Here is a 25,773-nt window from a genome sequence, read left to right as displayed (position 1 = left end):
CAAATAGCTCACTTGATGTCCCACAATATACAGAACCGCCAGTCTCGAATTCCAATAATTCAAGAACGACGAAATGTGATTGGTGAATTATTTTCTTCCATTTAATACGCAATAAATTTTCTACGACTATTTTATAAAGGAAATTTAAATCTTTATGAAATGTTGTCTATATTTTAATAAATGTTATAAGAAAGAGAAAGAGAGAGGAGGGGGAGGGGGGACGAGTTATTAAAAACTTTTTCTTAAATATGTTTGAAACATTTTTTTACGACTTTCTTAAAATAACTTTGTATTATGTACATTAATATTATGCATATACATATAATTGTAATAAATATCTGTGATACTTTTATAATTTATAATAATAATAATAATAATCTTGCTACATGTAATTATCATTTTTACTTATTATAAAAACATTGTTATAAAATCTTTTCTCTCTTCATATGGAGGCGTATTATATTTTTTTCTTATTTTAAAATGTAATTGAGTAAAAGCGTGTTAAGGTTCTTGGTAAAAAGATTCTTTAGATCGTTGCTTTTTATTTTACATTTTAACGGGAGTAGGTAGTTCACGGTATGTTCGTGGAAGGTGCAATCTATTACAAGTGCTATTTTATGGCGTGCATATATATGCCTTAGATCGATGGAACTTTTCGATCGGTTGTGTATAAACAGAGTTAATGACACATGCCACGTAACGTTAAAGCTGCTGCATGTCGCGTCTTGAGTGTTGCGAAGCAGTCTCTAACTCATAACACGCTCATAACACAATAATGATGCGCTTCGTCGATCTATAAAGGTGTCACGATCAATCAACATGTACACGTCGACGACATAGATTCAGATTTTTTTTTTTTGTGAAATAACGTAACTACGGGACACGTAATTACGGGACAAATCGCTTCTGAAATTGATGCTTTTTACAAACCCACATTTTCTAGTGAGAACAACCATTAATTGGGATAATTTATCACGCAGATGGCGATCCGATAAAGCTTCCCGAAAATCTGGAAACCTTGCCGCGAGCTGAACACTTTCCAACTCAGAGGCATCGATGGAACACCAACGAGGTAAGGCACTCATCGCTTATTCGTTAGACGCAAGTATTAAATTCACGGGTCAATAGAAAATACACACGTGTAACCTAAATATTCAAAGATCTGTCGATCTGCCATATTTTTCGATCGCACGACATCGTGTTAATGTCACGCTTTCGAATTACAATTTCGCATGCCGCACAAATCGATGCCGTATCGTCAACTAGATACCATAGAAACATCAATAACTAAGTGTTTGCATATGTATGAATGGAAACTTAATATGAGATGACATTTCAATAGTTAAGATATATCAAGAAAGTAAAGTATTAAGAACATACCTTATATTACATTAACGTTATGTTAATTTAAGTTATATCTTACTTTAATAATAATAATAATAATAATAATAATAAGCTCGCATGCGATGAATACTTTTCTTCTCATTTAACATTTAAATTTTTATTCTCACATTTTTTATATGCCCAAGTGCCAACAAGAATGACTTTCTATTACAACTTCGGATTATTAGCATATATATATATATATATATATATATATGATATGTCTGGAATTTAATGACAAATTGCAGTTTGAAATGAAACGGGGCCAAAGAATCAATAATGAATCTTACGTCCCGATGCACTTGCATTCTGGCTCTCGGAGCGCATCCCTCTTTGTAGCGGCCGCGTGTTCCGGCCGCGAATTCCGGCGCTAGCGAACCGACCCGGTATTACCGGAATTCCGATGAGCCATTCCGCACGTCGTCCGGCGAAATCCTTTTTTTCCGGCGTGAATTTTATCGCGACCTCGCCGACCAGAGCGGATATGTATATGTTTTCGCAAGGCTACGAGAGTAAAGTAAATAACGCGCACTCGTTCATGTTCGCGATTGAAGGAGGATGGATGCAGCCAATGCAGCCTTTGCCCGTGTGCAGCATACGGGATTGACTGATTGAGGGTGAAACTATTTGAATAATCCTGATTCAACAAAATTTTAGCAATATTAAATTTCAAAGTGAGTTAATCTACGTTCTTAATTTTGATGATCAATCCTAGAGATGGCTCTATCATTAAAATGTCACAGCATTAAAGATTATGATACATTGAAACGTACAATTAAAAATAGCAATTAATAATATTTAAGAAATATTTAGCACCGTTTTTACGAATTACCATATTGTTTTTCTCCATCTCTGAATGATTTTCTAACGCGATTTTCTAACCCGTTCTACGAAGTGTCGGTCGCGTAAAAATTTCCAAAATTTTATTGCGCCGCCCAAAGTGTCGCCAGGGGGCAAGGAGGGGAAGTGCCATTTCAGCCTGAGGAGGTGAAATTCCTGGTCACGACCCTGGCGGTGTCGGTGTGTGCAGCGGCGCGGCCCGACGCCGGTGTGTGCAGCGCGTCGGCAAGGGTGCACGTACCCACACTCGTTGCGTTGCACACGTAGACAGCTTGCACCGATGCAGTCCACACCGCTACACTCTGACCCAGGTCGGTCGGCCTCCGATCAATAGCTGGAGCCAGCGAGAGCTCGCAGCCGGCGGCGCTGAGCTTTTCAGTATCGCAACCGAACGAAGACTCAAACTTGCGATTCCCGTGCACGCGGAGGCGACGACTATCATCGTAAACGATAAGTCGGCCGTCTCTCCCTGCCCTCGTCCAACTTGTCCACCTCACGCTTGTTATCTTTCCAAATCGCCCTCCCGCCCCGGTAAATACCGGAAATTAAAAGTTCCTGGAGGAAGAAAAGCGTGGCGATGACACCGCCTCCCCGAGAAAAGAATCTTCAGAGTGTCGAGAGGAGAGACGTCCCTCTCTTTATCGCCTTTTCTTTTTCTTTCTTAGTCGCTCTGTCTCACGCTCGCCGTTTTCGTCTCTTACTGTTTCTCTCGCCGATCTATTTTTGCTTTCGATGCACTCGGCCATCTTCCGAGCGATGAAAATTGGCTTTTTATCTGGCGTATCTATTAAATTTCATATTGTCGCTGCAGCAATTTTGTCCTTATTCCGATTTCGGTTCCCGGCAACTTATTGCAATAGTTAATAAAGTAGACTGGTGGCATCGATTTTATAACGGTGAAGGTGTATATTAAGTCTGTTAGATATTGAGAAGATATGATAAATGATATTCAAACGCGACAAGCGGCATCATGTGCATCGTTAATGAGGCCGACGCAGAAGGCTGGAATACTATGTCACAGTGTTCACCTTATCCGTTACCTACATTATCAAGTCCTTGGGGTCCCTTGAACATTATCGATTGCGCGAGAGCCAACAAATTTGAGCTTTGTTGAAGAACAGGAATCACGCAAAGTGATTTATACCAATGTTGATACGCTCTCTGAAAATAGAACTGACAACTTCTTTCTCGCTCGACTATATTTATAATCATCGATTAGATATTTTATATGAAAGCATGCCAATTTCACAGACTAACACTCCCCAAAAAAATAAAATTTCTTTTTCTTCCTTCCGGATCGAGCTATTCAACGATAGCATCTACCTTCTTGAAATTTCGGAATTATTTTTACGTTTTTTACTTCTATCGTCGATCTTTCATGTAAAGAGAAATTTAGCTTCCACGTACGTAGAATCCAAATCTTCTTTTACCTATTCAATTTTTAATTTATATATTTGATGAATAATTATATATTTGATTATCGTAATATTTTCAAATTTAATATTTATAAAATTTAACATTTCTATATCTTAATATTTAATGTATAATTCACGTTTTCGCAATCGAGTAAATGCAGAATCTTGAACGTGCCGTACGCGTAAACGAAATGATATATGCGTTCATCCAACATCCGAGGCTTCCATTTTTTTTTTTTTTTCACTCGCCTAGATTCTCGCGCGTTAAACCCGGCGTGGCGCGAGTTCAATCTTATTTACATTTGTCAACGTCCCGGCAACGTTATTCCGCTGCACCTCGGGATTTATGAAACCACTCAGCCCGGTCGATTCATTTTGCCCACAACCGGCAACTCAAGCCGCGAGGCAGAAGTTCGCGGACAGGTAACGGAGTAAATTTTCACGGTCCCGGAAAGTTTATAAATCCCTTGTGCATACTACCGTCTGGGCGAAAATCCTGTGGCTTCTGGGCAAAATCCTCCCTCCAACATGATCTTGTCTTTTCTTGCGCGCGACTTCCCCTTGTAACGCCCTCGTCCGCTTTTTCTCTCCGTCGCGTCGCTCGCCGCCACTGTCATTTTTCACGCGAGTTCCGACGTGGCATACGTGATCATAAGTGGATCTCGCACTTTCTCACGCCGAGGCTTCTCGGCGAGCCATCTACAATCAGAAACATTCCGAGGATGGCGGTGATTTATTATTACGTCTGTCGTGCGCTCATCTGTAACGTTGCGTTCGCTGCTCGTTCGAAATCATTCGAAATTTCATTTTCAAGGCGGGCATAAAGATCGCGGGAATTGAAATGGTGATTGCAAGTAACTCAAGGTTATTTCTACACGCACGTTTTACGATATGCTTGCCGTATGCTTATCTCGACGAGCGCGGGCATTAAATGCGATTGATTAATGCTGGCGTATGCGTACGCGTTTCCTATGCCAATATTAATCTAATCGTAATGCTGAAACGTCTTCGAGTTACGTTTTTAATGGATCTTTTGATGAGTCATTCAAGATATAATTAATAATTATTTTAAATTATTTTAAATGACGAAATTTATTAATAAAATGTTAAATAATATTTAATAATACTTTGCGATATTTAAATTTTTGAAGAAAATACACTGCAATGTATTGAAGTATAATTTAAAACAAAAAATAATTCCGCACCGGAAATTCTCTGTCGTAAGGAATATTCTGCTATGTTTTTTTTCTATTTTAACGCCAATAATTTTCAAGATTTCTGACGTGACTTCCGCTCTTATTACCTTCGCCTGATGAAATCCCATTTGTACCGAAACAGGGCAATGCTGAATGCATACGTAGGAGGGAGTATTATAGTAATAAGTTTTAGCACATATCTATAGGCGAGCGCATTTTGCACTTTTAGCATTTGTAATGTGCCTTAATGGCACTGATTTATTAAATAATCTCCTATTGCAGTGTTAAATGAGGATACCTGGATAAGAAGTCTCCTACTTTACCTAATTTAGCATCCTAATTTAACGCTACAAATACTTCTGCCCAAATTGCGGCCGCGCATAAATTTTCGAAACCTTCTAAGCCTCCTTCTGGAAGATATCTATGAGTGTAATAAATTTGTGGGTATATAATTCCTCTATTAAATTAATAGATTCGAGTTAAATAGATATTAAACACAATTTTTTGTCCATTGAATATTGGAAATTTGAATCTAAGCTTATTTTTTTCCTTATTTTTTTGTATTACAGAGAAATGATTTGACAACAAGAGTAATTGATTCATTAATGATTTTATTATATATTTTGAATATATTAAACTTGATTAATTAACGTGAAATGACCTATATTTGTAAACGGAGATTGTTCTTAAAACAACATTCTCATTTATTTATTGATTTCCGATTGCATGCGAAAGTAGAAACGCGGTCATTAAATCGCTCGGATCCGCAAAAGTATATCGCGACGGCGGTCGTTATAATTAAACACCGCTTTAGACCGCTTGCCGTGCACCTTTTAATTGAAAGACGTTTCCGAGGAAACCCGTTATCCGAATATATCGTCTAGTTTGTTAATTATAGTCTCGCAGTTTTATTACTGAAGTCAAGATTAACTTTGAATAATTGACTTTAGCATATATCTCGTTTATAGAAATATTTAATCTTATACGTTACAGCTCTATATACTTATAAATTAAACATTTAAAATATAAAGTAAATATATTAAATATGCAATCGTGTGTAAATTTTTTAGTGCAAAGAATTTTCAAAGAATTTGCATTTACTGCAATTTTCCGCGTACATTTTAGAAATATGTATATCGTTGATAATTTTTTACATATTTCAATTATCCCGAAATAAATCGCGAAATTTCGATACCGATGTTCGATAAAGATATTGTGTAGTAAGAACAACTTTGGAATCGAATAAATAAAGTCGTCGGGACTTCGAAGAGATTCGCTGATCCGGAAAGTTCGCAAGAACCGTAATAACATAGACATACGCTTACATACGTCGTCGAAAATTGCATTGCCCTCGATTCACGAAATCGCTTCATTGAGAATAGAGGCACGGCGTCTCCTATCCGGAATGCATCTCAGAAATTGTACACGGACACGTTTCGCATCTCGACATCTCGGAATGACTTCTCCCTTGTCATCTCGGAAAAATTAACCAATTTCCTAAGTCTTTTGTGATACACTGAATAGTCGCGGCAGCACAATGCAGCCGCAGTCGATTCATCGGTGGAGCCAGCATCGATATTTCATTGGTGGTCTTCTCCCAATTACCGATACCACGAGACAATGACGATAACGATTGCTGATGGCAATTAATTTCTTACAATTGTATTATGATTATTAATGCCTCGGTGATGCATTATTGTACAAATGTACGCAAATAAACGTAAATATACGAAAATAATTGTTGTAATATTCTAAAATTTCTAGAAAAAAAATAAAGAAACAATCCATTTAGATATTTTCAACAACTAATAAAAGATAAATAAATATATAACGGTCCTTTTTATTATTTTAAATAACTTTAATATTAAAAATATTATTTTTATTTATTTTTATGTAACATACATGCATTATTTGGAAGAAACAAAAAATAAATTTAAAGTAGATAATATTTCTTTATAATACAATGTCGGATATCGGAATTTTTTTCTTTATCGAGGAAGATCATTTTTATTTAAGAGTTTCTTGGGAGCTGGTTTCTTACGATTTATCGATAGAATTTCCATTTTTCCGATACTCGTACGTATGTAGTTACGAATGTAGAAAGGATTGTCTTTGTCCTCGACATCGCCAGCAGAGTCGATTTATCGCTCCTTTTGTATTCGTAAATCAGGTAGAACATATCTCTTCCGGTGGCATGTGAGACAGAGAGAGAGAGAGAGTTTCGTTTATGTGTCTGTCAAGTTGAAGGAAGAAATCTATTGTCACTCTCTTTCATCGTACTCTTAAAGATCTTCATAACTTTAATATTCTATCTCTAATTGTGTATGATTTTTTATTTATATATGTACATAAAAAAATTGTGTATAAAGAACAATAATATCCATTGTAAATCACGAAAATTCTATTATATGAATTAATTTTTGTATGATGTAAATAATAATTTCATGAAAAAGAAATATAAAGATAAGTAAAGAAGAAAAAACGAAGCAGAAAGTTTTATTAGATAATGAAAAAAAAAAAATTGTTGAAGAAAAAATATATGTACATTTTTTGCAAAATTTTAATGTAATATTGAAATATTTATAATACATCGTATATCATCGTTTATCTTTAGCATTTTTATAAAAATTATATTAAAAATAATATAATTTATATTAAAATAATATCGAAGTAATATTTTTACATGTGTTGTTTGCGTGTTTTTACAATAGAAGATTTTATAAAAAAACCTTTTAAATTTTGTCGTTCCAATCGATGATCGCATTTATATTTTATAAGCTTCTATTGTCACGTGTATGTACATACATATATGGAGATATTACAAGCTACAATATTCCATGCATTGTTTGACCTATTTCACGATCACTGCAAAGCGCAATGCACAGAACAATATACAAATGCGCTATATAGGAATATGAAAAGAATCTTAAGATTAATAATAAACCATATGTTTCTCAAATGATAATATCAAATGATAAATTTTGTGGAAAGATTGCTGATAACTATATTAATAGTAATTATATCATATAACTTTTAATCTTTTACATTCTAAATGTTAAATAAGAGATGTTAATAATTTTATATACACTAAATTAAAAATATACTTGCGAGATATAAAATATTTTACCATTTTATCGAAATAATTAAAAGGCATAGCGCGTTAACGTATGAAACTTATATTTATTTATATGTATCTTATGATTTCAAATTTTATAAAACTTGTTATGTTATATTTAATAACTCAATTTAAGTTATTTTCTTTTCGATGCTTTTAAATGTTTCAAATAAACTTGTAATTATATAAAAAAACCTGTAAAAACTAGTATTATATAAAAAATAAAAAAGATGCATAATATATCTTAGTAATAAAAAATAGAAAATCTTAGCAAAGCGTACTATAAATGTTAATTATGACACGCTGTATATCATAGAATGTTCACCGCATGGAGATTAATTGACATACGATTTACGTGATTAATATGGTATACGAGATTAATTATATAATACCAAGCGTACAAAGCGTGCAAACAGGAGACAGAACTCTCGCTTGTCGGTTTAACCTAATTTTTGTTGAGACACATACTGCAATTAATCAAGGCAAATGGACGTAAGTCTGCGAGCGGGAAGTTGTAGCGAAGGGATGCACGATGCAAAGCAGCCGAGGTCGCGAGTTTTGGACTCTGGACGGCGGCGGCAAACGGCGCGGCAAACGGCGGCACGAAGCATAGAATGCAAATGATCAATTAACCAGTTGTAAATCACTACACTGTGCTATGAGGGAGGGAGCTTTATCTAGCCCCACTAGCCCCCGTCGATCCGGTCGGTCTAATGGCTGGTCAAGCCAGCATCGGTCTCTCTTATTTTATGCTCTCCACGATCTCGTTATATGAAATGCTCCAAAATGAGCGGGATGATGACCGAAAGCATTTTTTTCTTTGTTTTATTTTAACAAAACTCTCGCGTCGAATCATCCTTCCTTATTAAATAATAAGAAAGAAATATTACATTATATAAGAAAGTTTACATTATAATTCAACATATATAATAATAGTACTGTTCTGCTATTATTATCACATATTGTTATATTATTATTATTTTTATTACATTACGGCTCATCTTGTCCAATTGCTACTGCCATCCCTCATTTTTTTGCCATTTCTTATCGACGATATTTATTATCCAGGCCACGTGCGCCGGAGAACCTTTCGAAAGTTGATGTTATACCCACGGGACACACCCGAAGATATTATAAGTAGCCTACGAATTCCCAGCCATGCCGTCTTCTTGTGATTAACATTTGGAACGGAATTTGGAGGCTATTCTGAGTTAGCAATCGGGGCTCGTTTCTGAACGGAAATATTATAGCAACACGTAGATATATCATCGAGTTTGTATAGTAATTAATAATAAGAAATTGTCTCATTCGTAAATTAGTTTAGATATTACAAATGTGATTACGTTTATTGAGAATAAACAAAAATTTCAGTCGAGTCTTGTAAGACAGAATAATAGTGCAAAATTATAGATGTAACATTCATAGTGAAAAAAATGGATTATTTGTCAATGCATAGAAAAAAATTAATTTTAAATCAAAACAAATATTCTCATATATATACATGAATTATATACATATATATATGAATTTGTATTCAGACAAGTATTATTTTTGCTCTTTCAAGACTAAAAATCTTTTATAGATTATAATATTCTTGCTTATATATGAGAATATATAGTTTCGATTTAAAACTAATTTTTTTTCTGTGTGGATGTGTACATATCTTTTTTTTTCAAATCTGATTACGTGTCTTCCATAAGGTCTAAGCGCTTATATTATCTTGAAAATCCAATCTTGCTATGCCTCATCTAAAATGAATAGGTTTGGTTCACGTAGCCGGTCCAATCAAAAGCTGGCAGCTTTTGTCACTGTAAAATGTGCGCAAGATACGTGGCCCAACGTACATGTAGCTCTGTGTCGTGTGGTATTCGGGTTATCCTCAATACCACGTGGAAGATAGCCGCAGAATCTCGCGGGAATTTAATTTACACTTGGCGGATGGATGGTGCTTCGCGTGCTACAAATGCGAACCGCAGACATTCTTGCCGATGTGACAAATGTTCGTATTTACAGCATATCTCGCTTATCGAATTCCTCATTCGTGTAAATATATAATTATAAAAGGGGCATTCTTTAATTTGTATTGACATAAAATGTCGTGTCACCAAGAGTTTTATGTGTTCTAACATTATTATATATCGTGAACGAATATTAGAAAGGCATACTAGAAATAAATAGAAAATATTATTCTATATATATATATATATATATATATATATATATATATATATATATAAAATATGTAGTGCCCCAGATACATCTCATATGATTCGACGCGAGACCGAGATCATGGCCAAGAAATTTAATAGACTAGAGGGAGGGACAGTCCGTACGATGGGGGTAGTGGTGCTTCTGACAAAGGCTCTAATGACGTACGATAGTAACCTTCGTGAGGAGCGCGATACATATTCCGGTGGATATGCATATTTAGTACCGTTTTATAATCTTCTCGCAGAAATGCACGGGGCACTCTGCCAAATCAGCGAAATTGAATCGGAAGAGAATTTTTAGGCAAAGCACTTTATTACGTTATTATATTTCGGAACGTCGAGGTGGCGTACGCTCCCTCGCGCTCGTTTCATAATTCCAGCCGAGTTTGAAGGCAAACTCGCTTGATTAGAATATCGCGAGAACTGTGCAGATTTATTACGTTCGCCATTATCCCTGTCCTTTTAGTAACAAACAACGCTGAACAAACATTGTGCGAGACACGAAATGCTCCCGAATGCTCCCATTTAATCTAATTTAATTTAATTATATTATCCGTGCGAGATCATTCAATTTTTAATAATTACGTGTCATATCATCGAGATATGTAATCGATGAGCCGATAAACAGCGGTACAATTTACAATTTACATTATCATTTTATGTTGTTGGATAATACACAGCTCGTTACTTCCGATATCGTCATATCGAAATTATACTGGTGATCTCGAAGAGAATTGTGGCTAATCACGAGGCTAATCCATATATTTCGCTGTTGAGCATTATTAAATTCCTCGGATCGGTGAAAATCGACCGCATGCACCGGTTCGATTTGCATTATTGCACGTTAGGTCGCGTGTCGTGGGCGCCCCTGGCCACCTATTTACCGCGCCTTTGGGTGTTGAATTCTTTTTTCCCGCGCCCGCGGACGCTGCCTTCCTTCTTTTATGTCCTCAAGTAGCCTGAATTGCCGATAACTATCGTATACTACGAATATTTATAGAAGTGAATTTTGCATTTTTATTCTGATTATGCGCATCGTGCGGACCCGCCGAGCGCCGATTGTTGCGTGCCGCGTTGGCGCGTACGTACGTACGGTTGAAGGATGAGGGGAGAGAATGGGGTGAAAGCAGGGATTATAGAGACGGAATATCGCGACATCAAAAGTCCCAGCGGTAATTGCATTTCTTAACGTCAGTACCGGTATTACTTCCTCCTCTAATGACGCCGTGCTATCGCGCCCCATCCGCTTAAAATTACGCCGAGCGGTTCCTCGCGGCGAAAATCAATAATGAACCGTAATGACGGCGCTGTTATTGTTAGCGGCGTGTAAATGCGAATGACGCAACATGCACATTTCGCGTCTCTACTGGCCGTACGACACGTGCGATGCAAGGTATGCCCCCGACCCGAAGACAGTTTCTCCATTTTTCATATGCCAAGTACGTTAGTATGTAAGTATCGCTGCTGAATTATTCATTATGTTAAGTTATTTTTGTTGGTCTCGATGGTTGGAAGATCGAGAGAATTTGTCCCAAGTCAAAACCTCGTCCGAGAACTCGAGATTAAGAATAATTATTTTACTTTCGACTTGTTGATTGTACCGCGCTAGACAATATAAATATAGGGTCTTAATCTTTCCATTCAATTTGCATCTTATTATTTTCTGCCTACGTACTTAACTCGATAATATCAATCGATAAATTCTTAACCGTTTTTATAATTAAATTTCCACTTGTCTATGCAAAAATAAGTTATAGATATTTGTAATTTTAGGAGAGAAGAAATAATAATCGGAATTGCTATAAATTAGAACAATCCTCTTGAATCAAATTCTGAAGATATTATCTTCCAACATGTTTTTTTTTTTTTTCAAAAAACCCAGATTTTAATGCTTGTGCAAATTTATCACGGAGTTCATTGTACAATGTGTTTGCGATCAGTTATGATTTTATTTCTCCAAAGATGAAAACACAGTCTAGAAGATAGATCAGCACGACTTTCGGACTGAAGCCAAATCTATAGAGAAAGACATATGTCAGCAGAATATATTTTATATATCTTCCGTATGGCTTTTGCGACAAGTCCACTTCGCTTTACTGTCTCTTTGCGCGATTTATCTTTACTTGAACATTTGTAGACATTGTATCAGTGAATAAAATATGATCGGATGATTAAATTAAATATGACGATGTAACACATTGATAATATATATAAGGTAATCAGAACGTAATATGTATAAGATAATCAGAATTATATATTAAAATATAATAAATATAGCTTACTTTTTTATTTCCAGGAAATCGCCGCCATCCTAATCAGTTTTCAGAGGCACGCCGAATGGCAAAGTCGGGAGGTAAAAGTACGACCACGAAGTGGTTCAATGTTACTGTACTCGAGGAAAAAAGTACGTTACCGGCGGGACGGTTATTGCTGGAAGAAAAGAAAAGATGGAAAGACTACACGGGAGGATCATATGAAACTAAAGGTAACTTTATACTTAAAAGAAAAAAGATATTGAGCAGTTAATGTTAAGCCGTATTTGCAACCAGTAATTACAACTTATTTATTAAAATTTATTATAATTTATAAAGGAAATTTTTACTTCACGTCAAACACAAATTGTTACGTCATCCGATGACAGGTTCAGGGAGTCGAGTGCATCTATGGCTGTTATGTGCACTCGGCGATCCTTCCGACGTTTCATCGGCGGTGTTACTGGCTACTGCAGAATCCGGACGTAGTTCTCGTCCATTATTTGAATGTCCCTTATCCGGATGGTGATGCGAAGCTGGCGGCCCTGCCACCCTGCCTCGCGCTGCCGCCAGACAAGAAGGAATGGACGCGAGACGAGTTAGCGTCGCAATTAAGGCCCATGTTCCTCGGTGGAGATGACGATCCGAACAATCCTCATCTCACGCAGCACTCAAACCATCCCGTCGACATGATAGTCTCTCAACTGCTCGATAGGCAAAGGGCATCCTCCACTTCCTCCACCAGTAATACTCAACTCGCACCTAGGAGACTTACGCCCGACAATCAGGTATTATATTAAACTTGACATCTCATAATAAATGGAATTTCTTAATTTATTCTTTACTTTCTTTTTAATTATTAAATACGTTAAATAAATTAATTATTTATAACATATAAAAAATTCTGCTACAAAAATTAAAAATATTTTTGGGAAACTTTTTTTATAATGTTATTGGTAATATTATTAGTTATATAAAATTATGCGTAAACACCTGCTTAAAATAGGTCTCTTCGACAACGGGAGGTCAGCAACAGACGACGACGGCGGCTCCGGCTCCCCGCGTTTATTCAAGACATTCCCATTCCACTCAGAGTCAACAGCCGGCTCCTTTAGTTTTAAGTTTGCAACAAATTCAAGGCGGTGGTGGTCTTCTGATACTTAACAGTCAACCATATCATCATCAGCAACAGCAACAACAGCAGCAGCAACAGTCGCAACAACAGCAGCAACAGCAGCCGCAACAGCAGCAGCAGCAACAGCCGCCGCAACAGCAGCAGCAACAGCAACAGCAGCAGCAACAGCAAAGTCAGCAAGTGGAGATGCAACAAGTCACAGAACAACAAATCGTATCACAAACCAGCGTCGACCGCGAACAGCAAACGCAACAAGAGATTGACGCGCAGGAGAGTATGGAAAGATCTGCCGTACAATCATTGCCAATCGGCAGTTCTGGTTCCGAGGTGACCGATTTCGCGGAGACGCTGGATCTGAGTCAGGAAGACATTCAGAGGACACTATCGGCTAACATGGTGCCCCCGTCGCCGTCACCTTCGCCGGCAGACAACAGCATGATTAATCCGATGGATTTTATTGATTCGTCGGACGACGTGCTGGTCAATCTGGACGCGTTCGACGTGTTCGGTGATTTGCCAGAGCTGCATGATTTCGAAGCCGAACATACAAAGCACGAGGAACAGCGAGGTGCTCCCGAGAACGACGTCGGATGTCATCCTGGTACAACCGTCCATATTGCAGAATATAGTCCTGAGTGGAGTTACACCGAGGGTGGTGTAAAAGTGCGTAGATAAAATATTTACAGCTGATTCTTATTAAATGTTTATGGATTTGCTAATTATTTATGTCGATATAACATAATAAAATAATAATTCGTATTTTAGGTATTAGTTGCTGGTCCATGGACCGGCGGTAGTGGTTCCCAATCATATTCGGTACTTTTCGATGCGGAACCGGTCGAAGCGTGCCTCGTGCAACCAGGCGTACTGCGTTGTCGATGTCCCGCGCACGCACCAGGAATAGCGTCCCTCCAGGTGGCCTGCGACGGTTTTGTCGTGTCCGATAGCGTTGCCTTCGAATATCGTAGAGCGCCGACGAGCGAACCTAGCCCAGAGAAAGCTCTGCTGGACCGTCTTGCGGACGTTGAGGCCCGTCTGCAGGGTCCCGGTCCACCTTCTCCCGCAGCTCATCTAGAAGAGCGACTGGTTGCTTATTGCCAGGTATTTCAAGAACAACGTCTTGAGCTCTCTAATTGAGATCTTGATAGATCTTAATAGTCGTAATTTAATCAATTACTACGTAAAGCTTTGCCGTTTTGGAATATTATAGGATGCTGTTGTCCGTCCTTGGCGAGCCGGAGCAGAACCTCTTCAGTCCGGTGGGCCTACTCTCCTGCATCTGGCGGCCGGATTGGGATACTCCAGATTAGCCTGTGCACTCCTTCACTGGAGAGCAGAAAATCCTAGTAGCGTTTTGGATGCCGAGGTTGATGCTCTTAGGCAGGATAGCGCCGGCCTTACGCCACTTGCTTGGGCCTGCGCGGCGGGACATGCCGACACCGCCAGGATCCTTTACAGGTTTGTGAATATATCTCTATCGGAGCAACATTTGTTTAACATTAATTATGAGCAATTGGCTCTATAAGCTCTATATGACAAAAGTTATATAATTCACCTCCGCCTTTCGTGTGGCTCACAATTGCCTCACACCACGAACATATTAATTTTTTATCGAACTGAATTTTAATAAGCATTTATTATTTTAACTCTGCCTCCATAGATGGAATGCTATGGCACTACGCGTGAGGGATTGTCAGAATAGAACGGCGACCGAGCTGGCCGCGGAGAACGGTCACACGGCGATCGCCGAAGAACTGAATCAGCTCGAAACTCGAAGGCAAGACGAGAGGCTTTTCTTGCGACCCGCCAGCCCTAGCCCCAGGCGGCCATCTCAAGACAGCGGTCTCGATCTGGCGTTGTGTTAGTCTTGTTTGCTATTATATATATATATATATACTGCCTTCTCTTTCGTATACACGCACACACATTCACGTATCTAACACACGTATAGTCACACTCAACTCCCTGTGCCGATTAGACCCCTCTCAGCGCCATTATATTCTCCCTCGTCCAATTTATAAAGACTGTAGAGTCACAGAAAGGCCGTAAAAAAGTCATGCGAGCGTAATAAATTAGGCAACGTATATAGCATTAAGTGGGGTTTATCGAAAAACACACAGGTGGCTCGCCGCTGCTGGATAACATGGAATTGTTGCAAGAGGATGAATCGTCGTTAGGCCTCAGCGAACAGGGAATGGAGAGCGTTTCGACCCCTCAGGAGACCGTAGGTCCGTACCTTCCTCGTTTCCTCTTCTATTTGTCTGTCTGTCTGCCTGTCTGTAAAAACTATCCGTAATTCTCTATCTCTCTGTGACACACTATCGATAGAAAATGGATCGGCCTAGATGTACTACCACAATCATGTGGACTGCGAATTCCGTAGAGAACCTAGCTAAAACTACGTTCGCCTCCCTCGTTCACAAACACATATATACACACTTTTTACACATATATATGAACACACATACACGCGTACAGCAGTGTTCTCTTTTTCTATCTCTATTTCTCTGTGTGCGTAAGAAACGACCAGACTCGGTCAGCGACTTTGCCGCCTTCTTTAACTCTTCTGAACTCTTGCAGCTTAAACAATATTGGTGTTGCTTGGCATTCGTAAATCGCTGGTGTTGGATGAATTGCTGTGTGTAACGTTTAAATTTTCTTAGCCACCTACTGTCGGCTATCGAGGCCTGTTCTCGACTGCAACGATCTCGACTGTGTGCGCTCTTTTAATGGCAGTATAACGACTGTATCACCTGGACAGACACGCGATCTGTCCGGTCAACTAATGTAGAGGTATCTCACTTTGCAAAACGAGTAGGAAAATGTCATACTTACCAGCGAGTTGTCTAATTCTTCGTGCTGTCAATTCATGTCGTAGCGGCGCACTTGTTGGTGTTAAATATTTTACCTGATGTTGCGACAGCATCTCGATGCATCGTAGAACACGTTCACGGCTTTTAAACTTCGGTGTTGTGATCGATGTGATTTCGGCGGCCTGCCATCATGAGCTTTTCAAATTTGGCTAGGGTGGTGATTCCTTTTTATAGGGGAGGAAGACGCGAGGGTGCTGACATTGGCAGAACAAATTATAGCGGCGCTACCGGAAAGGATTAAGAGGGCGGAGGGTGATTCTCCGTCTTCTTCCTCGCCACCACCACCCACAGCGCCTCTGTCACCCCTGGAAGATGCTCTCATGGAACAAATGGTAAGGATATCGCACTCGCTATTATTATTATTATTAATTCTCAGAATTGTGCATCCCGTAGAATTTTCCCTTCCATCCCTTTATTCTAATCTCTCCTTAAATTTCAAATCGGATTAAATACAGATAAGAGATTGCGAATGATTAATTAATCGCCGAAACTTTCCCGTTGGAGTTGGACATAGTCTTCTGGTGTATACAATCGGAGAAATAGCTACCGGTATTAGTTCAGTCTTGAATCATAATTAGAAGCAAAACTTTGAATCCAGCCGGATTTGTGCGCCGACAAATGTAACTTCGAAGTTGCCGGGTTTTCCACTATAAAGCTCAATTTATATGCTAATATTTCTGCTTGTAGCCTCTCGACTCTGGGGAATTGTTTGACTCGTATCGCGACTGCAGCGGCGGCGCCGCTTCAGTTTCGGATGCCGATGCCGATGCCAGTCCCTCGAGTCCCTCCAGCAGTTGTCTGACACCCGATTCACCATCTCCGCCACCCACCACCGCCGATTTCTGTGAGTTTCTACAGCTGCAACTGCAGCTCGATGGCAATGGTAATGCTCACAGCGGCCAGTATTATTCGTCGAATGGCGGCGGCGAGCGCAAATTGAACGGCATGATTGGTTCCGGAGTCATGACAGCGACCGGAAATGGCAACGGAGACGGTAATGAAGCAGATCTTAGTAGACTGACGCTATCCGATCGCGAGCAGAGAGAGCTCTATCATGCCGCCAGGATGATTCAAAAGGCATATAGGAATTATAAGGGTCGTCAGAGGCAGGAAGAGGCTGAAAGGCACGCCGCCGTTCTGATCCAACAGTACTATCGCCGCCACAAACAGTACGCTTATCACAGGTAATCTGTTTATCACTTCACATTATATATTTTATCAGTAGATTTCTTTTATATTCATTTCTATCTTTTTGATTTTTCTTTCTTTTATGTCGTATCGTTATATATCGTTTTCTTTTATATTTATATTCAGAGTGACTTGCTTTATGCGTTTTGAGGTTTCTCCTTTTAACATTTCGCGTGCCATCGAACTTTCTTCACTCGGAAAGTCTTAAGAACAAAATGAACTTGCTGTCAGGCTGTAATGGTACTAACTACTTTACGCGATGCATGCGACGTTTAGATACGGATCGTCCAAGTTTATGTGGGCACGTGTTATCAACTCGTGTTGAGCTCAAGGTTGTTAAGTATGACAGATCATTATCTCGCATCGCGCAGACATCGCCAAATTGCTTCGAACTTAGAAAGCTTAAATTTCCATCGATATTCCGCCGGCCGAGGAGGTTGCGGGCGGACGTCTTAATAAGGGACAATTAATAATCGGGGGACAAGACGTACCATTGTGGGACGACTTAACGACCTCCGACTGAATTAGACCGATGCCACCAAAGTTCGACCCGTGTACCTCTCTCGGGGCGAACTTTTAATTGGCATCGTAAATAATTCGGAAACTTTGCGGATTTCTCTGCCTTCGTTATGCTGGCCTGAATACAGAATTAAGTTGGCATTAAATTAATACGACTTTCGTTGAAGATGGAGATCGGTATTCCTACCTTCTTCCTGCTTGTGTTCATCTAGTTATATAGCGATTTGAACTTTCCGTTTGTAATATCTTCGAAATTAGTGACAATCAGCTGACTATATATTATCATTGTAGAATTCTCCGCGAAAACGCAAGTTGCTGGAAGATATCGGGCGTGCGGCCAATTCCGATTTTTATTTATTGTAGATCAAAGATAGAAATGTATTCATTTAACAAAAGAATTTTATTTTTTTTTTTTTTTTTTATAAGAATCTCTGCTTGTATCTGCGTCATTCTATTCATTCTATATGTCTTAAATACTTTGATATATTTCTATACTTTTACTCTTTAAAGTTTAATTTAAATCGTCGTTGCGCAGATTTTAGAATATTAATATATACATTTTATCGCAGGCAAGCCACGAAAGCGGCGTTGGTGATTCAGAACAACTATCGAAATTATCGGGCGCGACCGGGCTCAGCCAGCGCGAGGCAGCAGGCGGTTCATCAACAGGCGGCTCATCAGGCAGCAAGAAAGATCCAGCAGTTCATGCGGCAGTCCAAAATCAAGTTAGTATCCCCGTACGTGTGTGTGTGTACAGTGCTGCATTTCCTGTTGCAACGATGTGCACGCACATTAGTTTAACGTAGTAGAGACTTCTTGTTAGCACACGAAAGGCTTTATCGTACTGTAAAACGAAAAAGACAAAGTGTAAAAGTTCTAAAGTCTCCCTCTTCTGTGTGTCACTAATGCAGCTTGTCGTGGGACGAGTCACGACCGGTAAGTAAAGATCTTATAATAGGGCAAATTGTTTCGGCAAAACATTACTCGTTTGTACATCTCTCTTTCTCTCTCTCTCTCTCTCTCTCTCTCTCTCTCTCTCTCTCTCTCTCTCATTCTCTCTCTCGTTCCTGTCTCGTCTGTGCCGAAGGGAATTAACGCTTTCGTCGTCTCTATCTCGATCTGCACCCTGTTTCACGACACACGAATTAATGTTTATATATCGGGACCGTGTTATATCGTGCCTCACACATCACGTTTGATGATGCTTCGTGTTTATTGTTTGAATGTCTCGTCGATATATATTCTGTGTTTTGTATAACGAAATCGTGTATTTGTCGCTTAACGACGTAGAACTATCGAGTTTCTCGATAATCATCTTTGCGAATGAATTCGTGGACGAATATGTGAAACGTATTGCATGTTTATATGGATTGAAGACAACATTCATATTTTGTTACGGTTTCCATTATTTAATTAATTTTTTAATAGCTATTCATAAAATAAAAAAATTATATAATATAATTATTGTACCTTATAAATATTCAGCTTATATTTGTTAATTTAAAATTAAAAATTAAAACTTATTTTAATATGAGTAACGCAATTATTTGTTATTTTTGTTTTGAAATGCGTTTATCAAATAATATATCTCCTAATGGATTGAAGACTAGCATTTATATTTTTAAAATTTTCATTATTTAATTAATTTTTTAATAGCTATTCATAAAATGAAAAAATTATTTCATCTTATAAATATTCATCTTATAAATATCAATTTATATATCATCCGTCATATATTAATTTAGAAATTATTTTAATACGAGTGATGCAATTATTTGTTATTTTTGTTTAGAAATGTGTTTTAATCAAATAATATATTTCCTAATGAATCGATACTGTCCAATTAACTGTTGTTCGTCAATGAGTCGCCGCAAGGTATTAATCGAGAAGCGCTTAGATGCGTTTGTCTGCCTTCCGGTATATACTGCTTGATCATTCGGTGTCATTTGTGCACTTTCGCGCGAACGAAAAATGTGTGTTTCTATATAAAGCCTATATTTCTGCCTTGAATCAGACTGCAGAACGCCAAGGCCGTCGCAAACGGGAGCGGGAGGCCGCCAGTGGTCACTTCGCGGGTGGCTGTTGTCCCCCAAAGCTCGCCCTCATCTAGCCCAGGGGCCAGCCTAGTAGCCGCCAGCCCGGGGGTCACCTAATTGACTGTCAGTCCAACGGCACGCGGAGTGGCGGCGATGACAGTTCGGTAGCGAAGTAACACGGCCGGTGGTGATGATCCGGTTGGTGAACGGCGCCCCGGATCGGCTGTCGCGACGCTCTGAGGAAGTATCGTCGTTAATGCGACGACTGCGTCACAACTTATCACAAGAGGGTACCAGACGTACGACACTGAATGATATACAGAATTTTGTTCTCTGCGTCTCTCTGATTTACGTACCCAACGGTTGATCAGTCTGGAATCTTATCTATCTTCTAATCTTTTATCCTTCACATCATATTTCTTTATCGTTAATATCGTTAATATCGCGTGCCATCCTCTACCGTTTATTCTTTTCACTTGTATCTTATGCTACTATCATATTCTCTACGTATTTTTACATCCTTCTCGACACGAGCGAGTTGGAGTAACAGCAGATAGACAAATCGATCGTAAATAGGTTTTTTTTCTTAAATCCGTATAAGATCGATTGATTCGAAAATTGTTTATACAGCACGGTTTTGTCTTTGTTTTGTTTAACAAACACATGTAAGATATAAGCGTCTAGCGTATACCATGTCTCTTCAGGAGTACGAAATCTGCTTGGTCCGACAAATACGTTGATTCCTGCTACATCGCGACAACATCGAAGTTGACGAGCCGTTCCCGTGATATTTTATTAAATCCTTGTATGCACCGAGCTGAATCGCACAAAGTCATTATCGCTTTTGTAGATTTAAATAGCTCGCGAGTTTTGCCACTGGCAGATCTGCAAGTTCTTTCGAAATGAAATATTTCTTCAATACAAAACTCTTTGTAGGTATAGACATGTTTCTTCTTTGATGACACTAGTCGATAAATTTGATCCCCTCTTTGGGGTAAACAAAATGTATAAACTTATTATGTAAATAACCATTTTAAAACGGTACAAGTTAAATATAGCTTGTTCTAAATTGCAATTTTATCAAACTTACATTAAATTCAACTTAATAAATCTCAATATCTTTTAAGGAAGAAAATTAGAAAGAAGATACTATAAAATGAAATAAATCCTATAAAAATTAGTTATTATTTTTTTAAAAATCTAAAAATTCTGTTTTAAGAGAGAGAGAGACTCGTGTCATCAATGTTGTTCTGCTCATACCGACGTAACTTTACCATTTTCTATGACAAAGAAGTATTCGTGTAGAGATTATTAGATCTATTTTTTCAATATAATTACATGCACTATACAATCTTACTTGCATAGAAAATAGTTAATATTTTTCATTCTTCTTTATGGTACATTTATTGATTTATAATTTTAATCAAATTAGACTGCGGTTAAGATTGTATTAAGAAAAAATAGCGAGTGGAAAGAAAAAAAAAACAAAGAAAAAACCACTCGATCAAAAGAGACTTATTTTACGCGAGAATCTTTTCAAATCTTGATGTTCTTCGTGAGCGTTTCTAATATTTTTACATTTTGAATCCATCTGATATTAATAAATGAACGAAGAAGTGAACAAACAGAATATGGAAGAGCGACATAAAATTAACTTTAAAAGCAGAGTTATGTTAACGACGGGTAAGATAAGTTTCGAAAATTCGAAAGATAAAAATGAAATTTTAAATACGAATTCAGATACAGCCTTAATATTTTACGAGATTACTTTTAGATTTTTAATCGATATTATTCTGTACATTTTTTTTGTATTTTTATGAGAATGTTAGTTAAATTTAAGTGATACACAAAGCTGGTCATTGCATTTTTATCGTTCAGTAAATTTAATAGCGCAGCGTCGAAAATCTACTGTATAGACGAGAAATTATTGTCATTTATCATATGGCATGGTCTCTTTCGTGTACGAAATTCGTTTTGCTTGAGAGACGTGAATGAAGGGAGCTTTTGCTTTGATTTTAGAAAATTTTATAGAAAGAGAACGAGAGAAAAGTGAGGAAGACACAGAGCGAAAGGAGAGCAAATACGCGAACCTAGGTAGCTACTAGAGGCAATAAGAGGAAGGAATTATTAAAAGAGAATTAAAAAAAAGAAAACAAGAAAAGAGAAAAAAAATGAGCGGGCCCTTCGTTCAAAGGGCGCAACTTCATCCACGGGCTGTGCTAGTCACAGTATAATCAACTTCGTAGAGTTACTTTTTAGAACGTAAGCTAGTCGATTATACATTGTTACAAAAAAAAAAACTACCTACCGTTTCTCTCTCCGATAGGGGATTTTTTTAAAGATTCTCTAGCATAAAGATATAATTAGCGGTTAATTAAGGGCGTAGTTGACTGCGGACGCGCACGCGATCGCGCACGATTGCACGGCGCGCGAAGGGCGTGATTGTCCCGGCGTTCAAAAATGTTTTGATCGGGAGGACAAACGTCCATTGTGATAAAATAATGGTGATCCAAGAAAGTATTTCCGCGCAACGGGACAAGGGGAGAGACAAAGATGAGAATCCACGTATCTCCGACGTACGTCTCCGTGTGCGTCTCCGTACGCACGCGAGAGTGTTCTCATTGCGATGTGAGAAGCAAAAAAAAAAAAAACGGAGACAGACAGACAGACGAATAGAGATCCGCGAAGTGAATGGCGAATCGAGATTACGCCGTGCGAGATCTGTCGGGGGAGTTATGTGTCGATAGCGCGTGTCGTTTAAATGTAAAGGGGTGCTACGGATTTTCGAATTGCCGAATTTCTTCGAGGGAATATAAATTAACCCATATCGACCTTCTCTCCTCGGAATGTTTCGCAGAACTCACAGCGGGTCGTGAGATCTAACGGAACGACGTAATTGCGGAACGCGAGGTGGGATATTACTACAATATATATATATATATATATATATATATATATATATATATATATATTGTACACATGAGTCAATTCCAACGAGCATTTTCATGCCATTAAGCTTAAAGAGTTATTAGTTATTAAAAAGAGAAGCGAGATGCGAGAGTGCGCGGGAAGCGAGAGGAGGGACGGAAGGAAGAAGGAGGGAAGATAACAAATTCTTACACTCTTTTAATCATTGTTAATTAATTAAAATAATCACGAATCTTATCGAAATACTTAAAAAAAAAATGAGTAAAATAATAATGATTATTATATACACAAAAAAAAACTATTATTATATATATATATATATATTCATATTTTTGCTTATTACATATTTAAGAAATCTAATTAAACGAGGGCTAGCGATTATACACGTAGCGGGCACGAGAGGCGTTAACGATGACGATTACGATGATGACGGACAAAGTCTCAAGTTAGAAATATTTCTAGTTAGCCGGGCTTGTCGTTATGCGTGGCAATCAGGTTCCGAATTTATGAAGTAAAGGGGCGGAAAACGATACGGCACGCGCGCGCGGTCTCGGCGAAAAGACGAAGTCCTCGATGCGATCGCATGCAACCGAGGACGGGGTGCTTTTCTGTCGCTTTTCACCGGGGGTCTCCGTGAGACAAGTCGAATACAATATTTTTTACCCGCGGAACGGCAGACAGGGAATAGCCGATACCGCGCGATATTTTCGAAGTTTCGCCGTAGCTCCACATTCATTATACAATTAACGACGTACACCGAAGACAAGCTGGGCGAGGAGTTGGTTGAAGATCGGAAAAACGGACGGAGAAGGGGTGAAGAGGGCTGGAGGCCGCTGAGAAAAAACTAATCTTAATTAAAAAAAAAAAAAAACATCGCTAGGATAGGCGCTTCGATGAATACATAAACTTTAAAAGTCATTTATAATACAAATTATTCTCAAAATATAAAGAAGTTTAATAAGTAAAGGGGAAAAAAAATTTTTAAATTCTACGTAAGGAAGCCAAGAGTCAAAGACGACTAGATGATAGGAGCCGCATGGCCTAACTGCTGCCACTTTAATTAATTAAATAAATAATTATAACTTTATTACTCAAATAATCTCGATACAACAGATGGGAAATAATTGAAAAAAAAAAAAAAAAAAAAAAAAAGAAGAATCCTATAACACAATACTATCTCATGCCACTTTTCAAACTACTCTCTAGATGCAGAGACGAATCAGTAGGTATATTAATAGCGGACTATTAAAAGCAAGATTAAAACTAACAGGAATTAATTCTTCTTCTAAAAATCAGGAATCAGGTCAAAGATTCGCGCTATAGAAGATTCGTTATATTTCCAATTGTCCAGTCTCGAGAGTTGCACGAGACACACACGCGCGTTTATATTGAGGTTTGACCGTGCGGTTTCCGTTGTCGCGAGCCCGCCGGTATCTCGCCGCGGCCCTACCGCGAAACCGCGTGTTTCGAGAATAGAGCCATCCTCGAAATCAGACGGGGATACGAAGGGGCGAGTTTCCGACGCCGCGAACCGGAAGTACGCTTCGGCGCGTCGGGAAGCGAGATATCGCGAGGTTTCGAGGATTGCGAGCGCGTGATCGCCGAAGCGGAAGGCGATTCCGCCGCGGCTCCGGGCATCGTCGATATGTCTCTCTCGCGTAAAAACTCTTGCGTATATTTTTTACAAAATAGAAAAAGCAAAAAGAAAAAGAAGAGCCGAAAATTCGGAGCACGGTCGTCCGGTGCTCATCGCGCGTATCCGCCCGTATCCAGATGGCGGCGCGTAGCAGGGCAGGGCGGGGCACGGGCTCGCGATCGCGCGAACACGCGGCGCCCGGCGCGCGTTGCACGCGTCACGATGTCGAAAGGGTCGAAACGATCGGGTCGGTGTCTATCACATTTGTACAGACACCGGAGATACCAGACACACACACACACATACACACACACACACACACACACACACACACACCACTTTTTTACTCCGTTTGACGATTGATAACGTCCAAGCATGTCGCGTGTACTTTTGTTGTGATAATCTGACGCGTTGCGAAAATCATTTCTCCGCATACGTCGAGAACCGAGCTGATTTGCCATTTGTTGTTCAATCTCGTCGCCGATTTTTTCGCGATAGGAAGACAGAAAGAGAGGGAGAGAAAGAGAAAGACAGAGAGAGAGAGAGAGAGAGAGAGAGAGAGAGAGTGTGTGTGTGTGTGTGTGTGTGTGTGTGTGTGTGTGTGTGTGTGTGAGAGAGAGAGAGAGAAAGAATGAGAGAATGAGCGCGATTTTCCCGGAATGTTGATGATAGTTTCGACGGCTGTTTCGACATCAATCCGCTCTTGGCGTTTCGCGTTTCGAAATTCGGGCGATCACGCGGGATCACTTCGATCCTCTCTCGTTCCTGCGTAATCGCCTGACGAGGAATCGAGTACCCGAAATCGATTACCGAAAGAAGTTTCGGAACGAGGACAACGCATAGATATGTGGCACGTACGTGCTAGATTTTACTAGCGGAAACGAATAACGGTAAAGGCTCCATCTCATGTAATATTTTTATTATCGCAAGCGTAATATTATATAAATATATATATATAATTAAATTATATTATTAAATAAAGGGATTATGCCACTGTTTATTATTTATTGACTAACGTTCGACTAATATTGTAAATAATAACGAAAA

The 25,773-nt window shown here is 38.8% G+C and overlaps 1 protein-coding gene across 6 annotated transcripts in view; it reads left to right on the top strand.

Annotated features, from left to right (window-relative positions):
• The window catches only part of Camta (Calmodulin-binding transcription activator), a 48,322-nt gene extending 24,074 nt beyond the window's left edge, over nt 1-24,248 (top strand). For 3 of the 6 annotated variants that reach the window (XM_011638181.3, XM_089076983.1, XM_089076984.1), the window contains 12 exons: nt 981-1,072; nt 12,456-12,644; nt 12,801-13,199; nt 13,418-14,209; nt 14,312-14,647; nt 14,757-15,004; nt 15,207-15,406; nt 15,667-15,774; nt 16,594-16,751; nt 17,107-17,603; nt 18,696-18,851; nt 20,141-24,248. In XM_011638181.3, the coding sequence (XP_011636483.2) occupies nt 981-1,072; nt 12,456-12,644; nt 12,801-13,199; nt 13,418-14,209; nt 14,312-14,647; nt 14,757-15,004; nt 15,207-15,406; nt 15,667-15,774; nt 16,594-16,751; nt 17,107-17,603; nt 18,696-18,851; nt 20,141-20,279 (3,314 nt within the window). In that variant the 3' untranslated portion in view covers nt 20,280-24,248. Of the gene's footprint in view, nt 1-980; nt 1,073-10,301; nt 11,611-12,455; nt 12,645-12,800; nt 13,200-13,417; nt 14,210-14,311; nt 14,648-14,756; nt 15,005-15,206; nt 15,407-15,666; nt 15,775-16,593; nt 16,752-17,106; nt 17,604-18,695; nt 18,852-19,037; nt 19,063-20,140 lie in introns of those variants that run through there. The other 3 variants (XM_025218191.2, XM_089076985.1, XM_089076982.1) reach the window with 3 other exon arrangements.
• Nucleotides 24,249-25,773: the final 1,525 nt, after the last annotated feature.

This window comes from Pogonomyrmex barbatus, unplaced genomic scaffold (assembly GCF_055798465.1).
Source record: "Pogonomyrmex barbatus isolate J1 unplaced genomic scaffold, ASM5579846v1 scaffold2, whole genome shotgun sequence".
Taxonomy (NCBI): domain Eukaryota; kingdom Metazoa; phylum Arthropoda; class Insecta; order Hymenoptera; family Formicidae; genus Pogonomyrmex; species Pogonomyrmex barbatus.
This window is presented reverse-complemented; position numbering and strand designations above follow the sequence as displayed.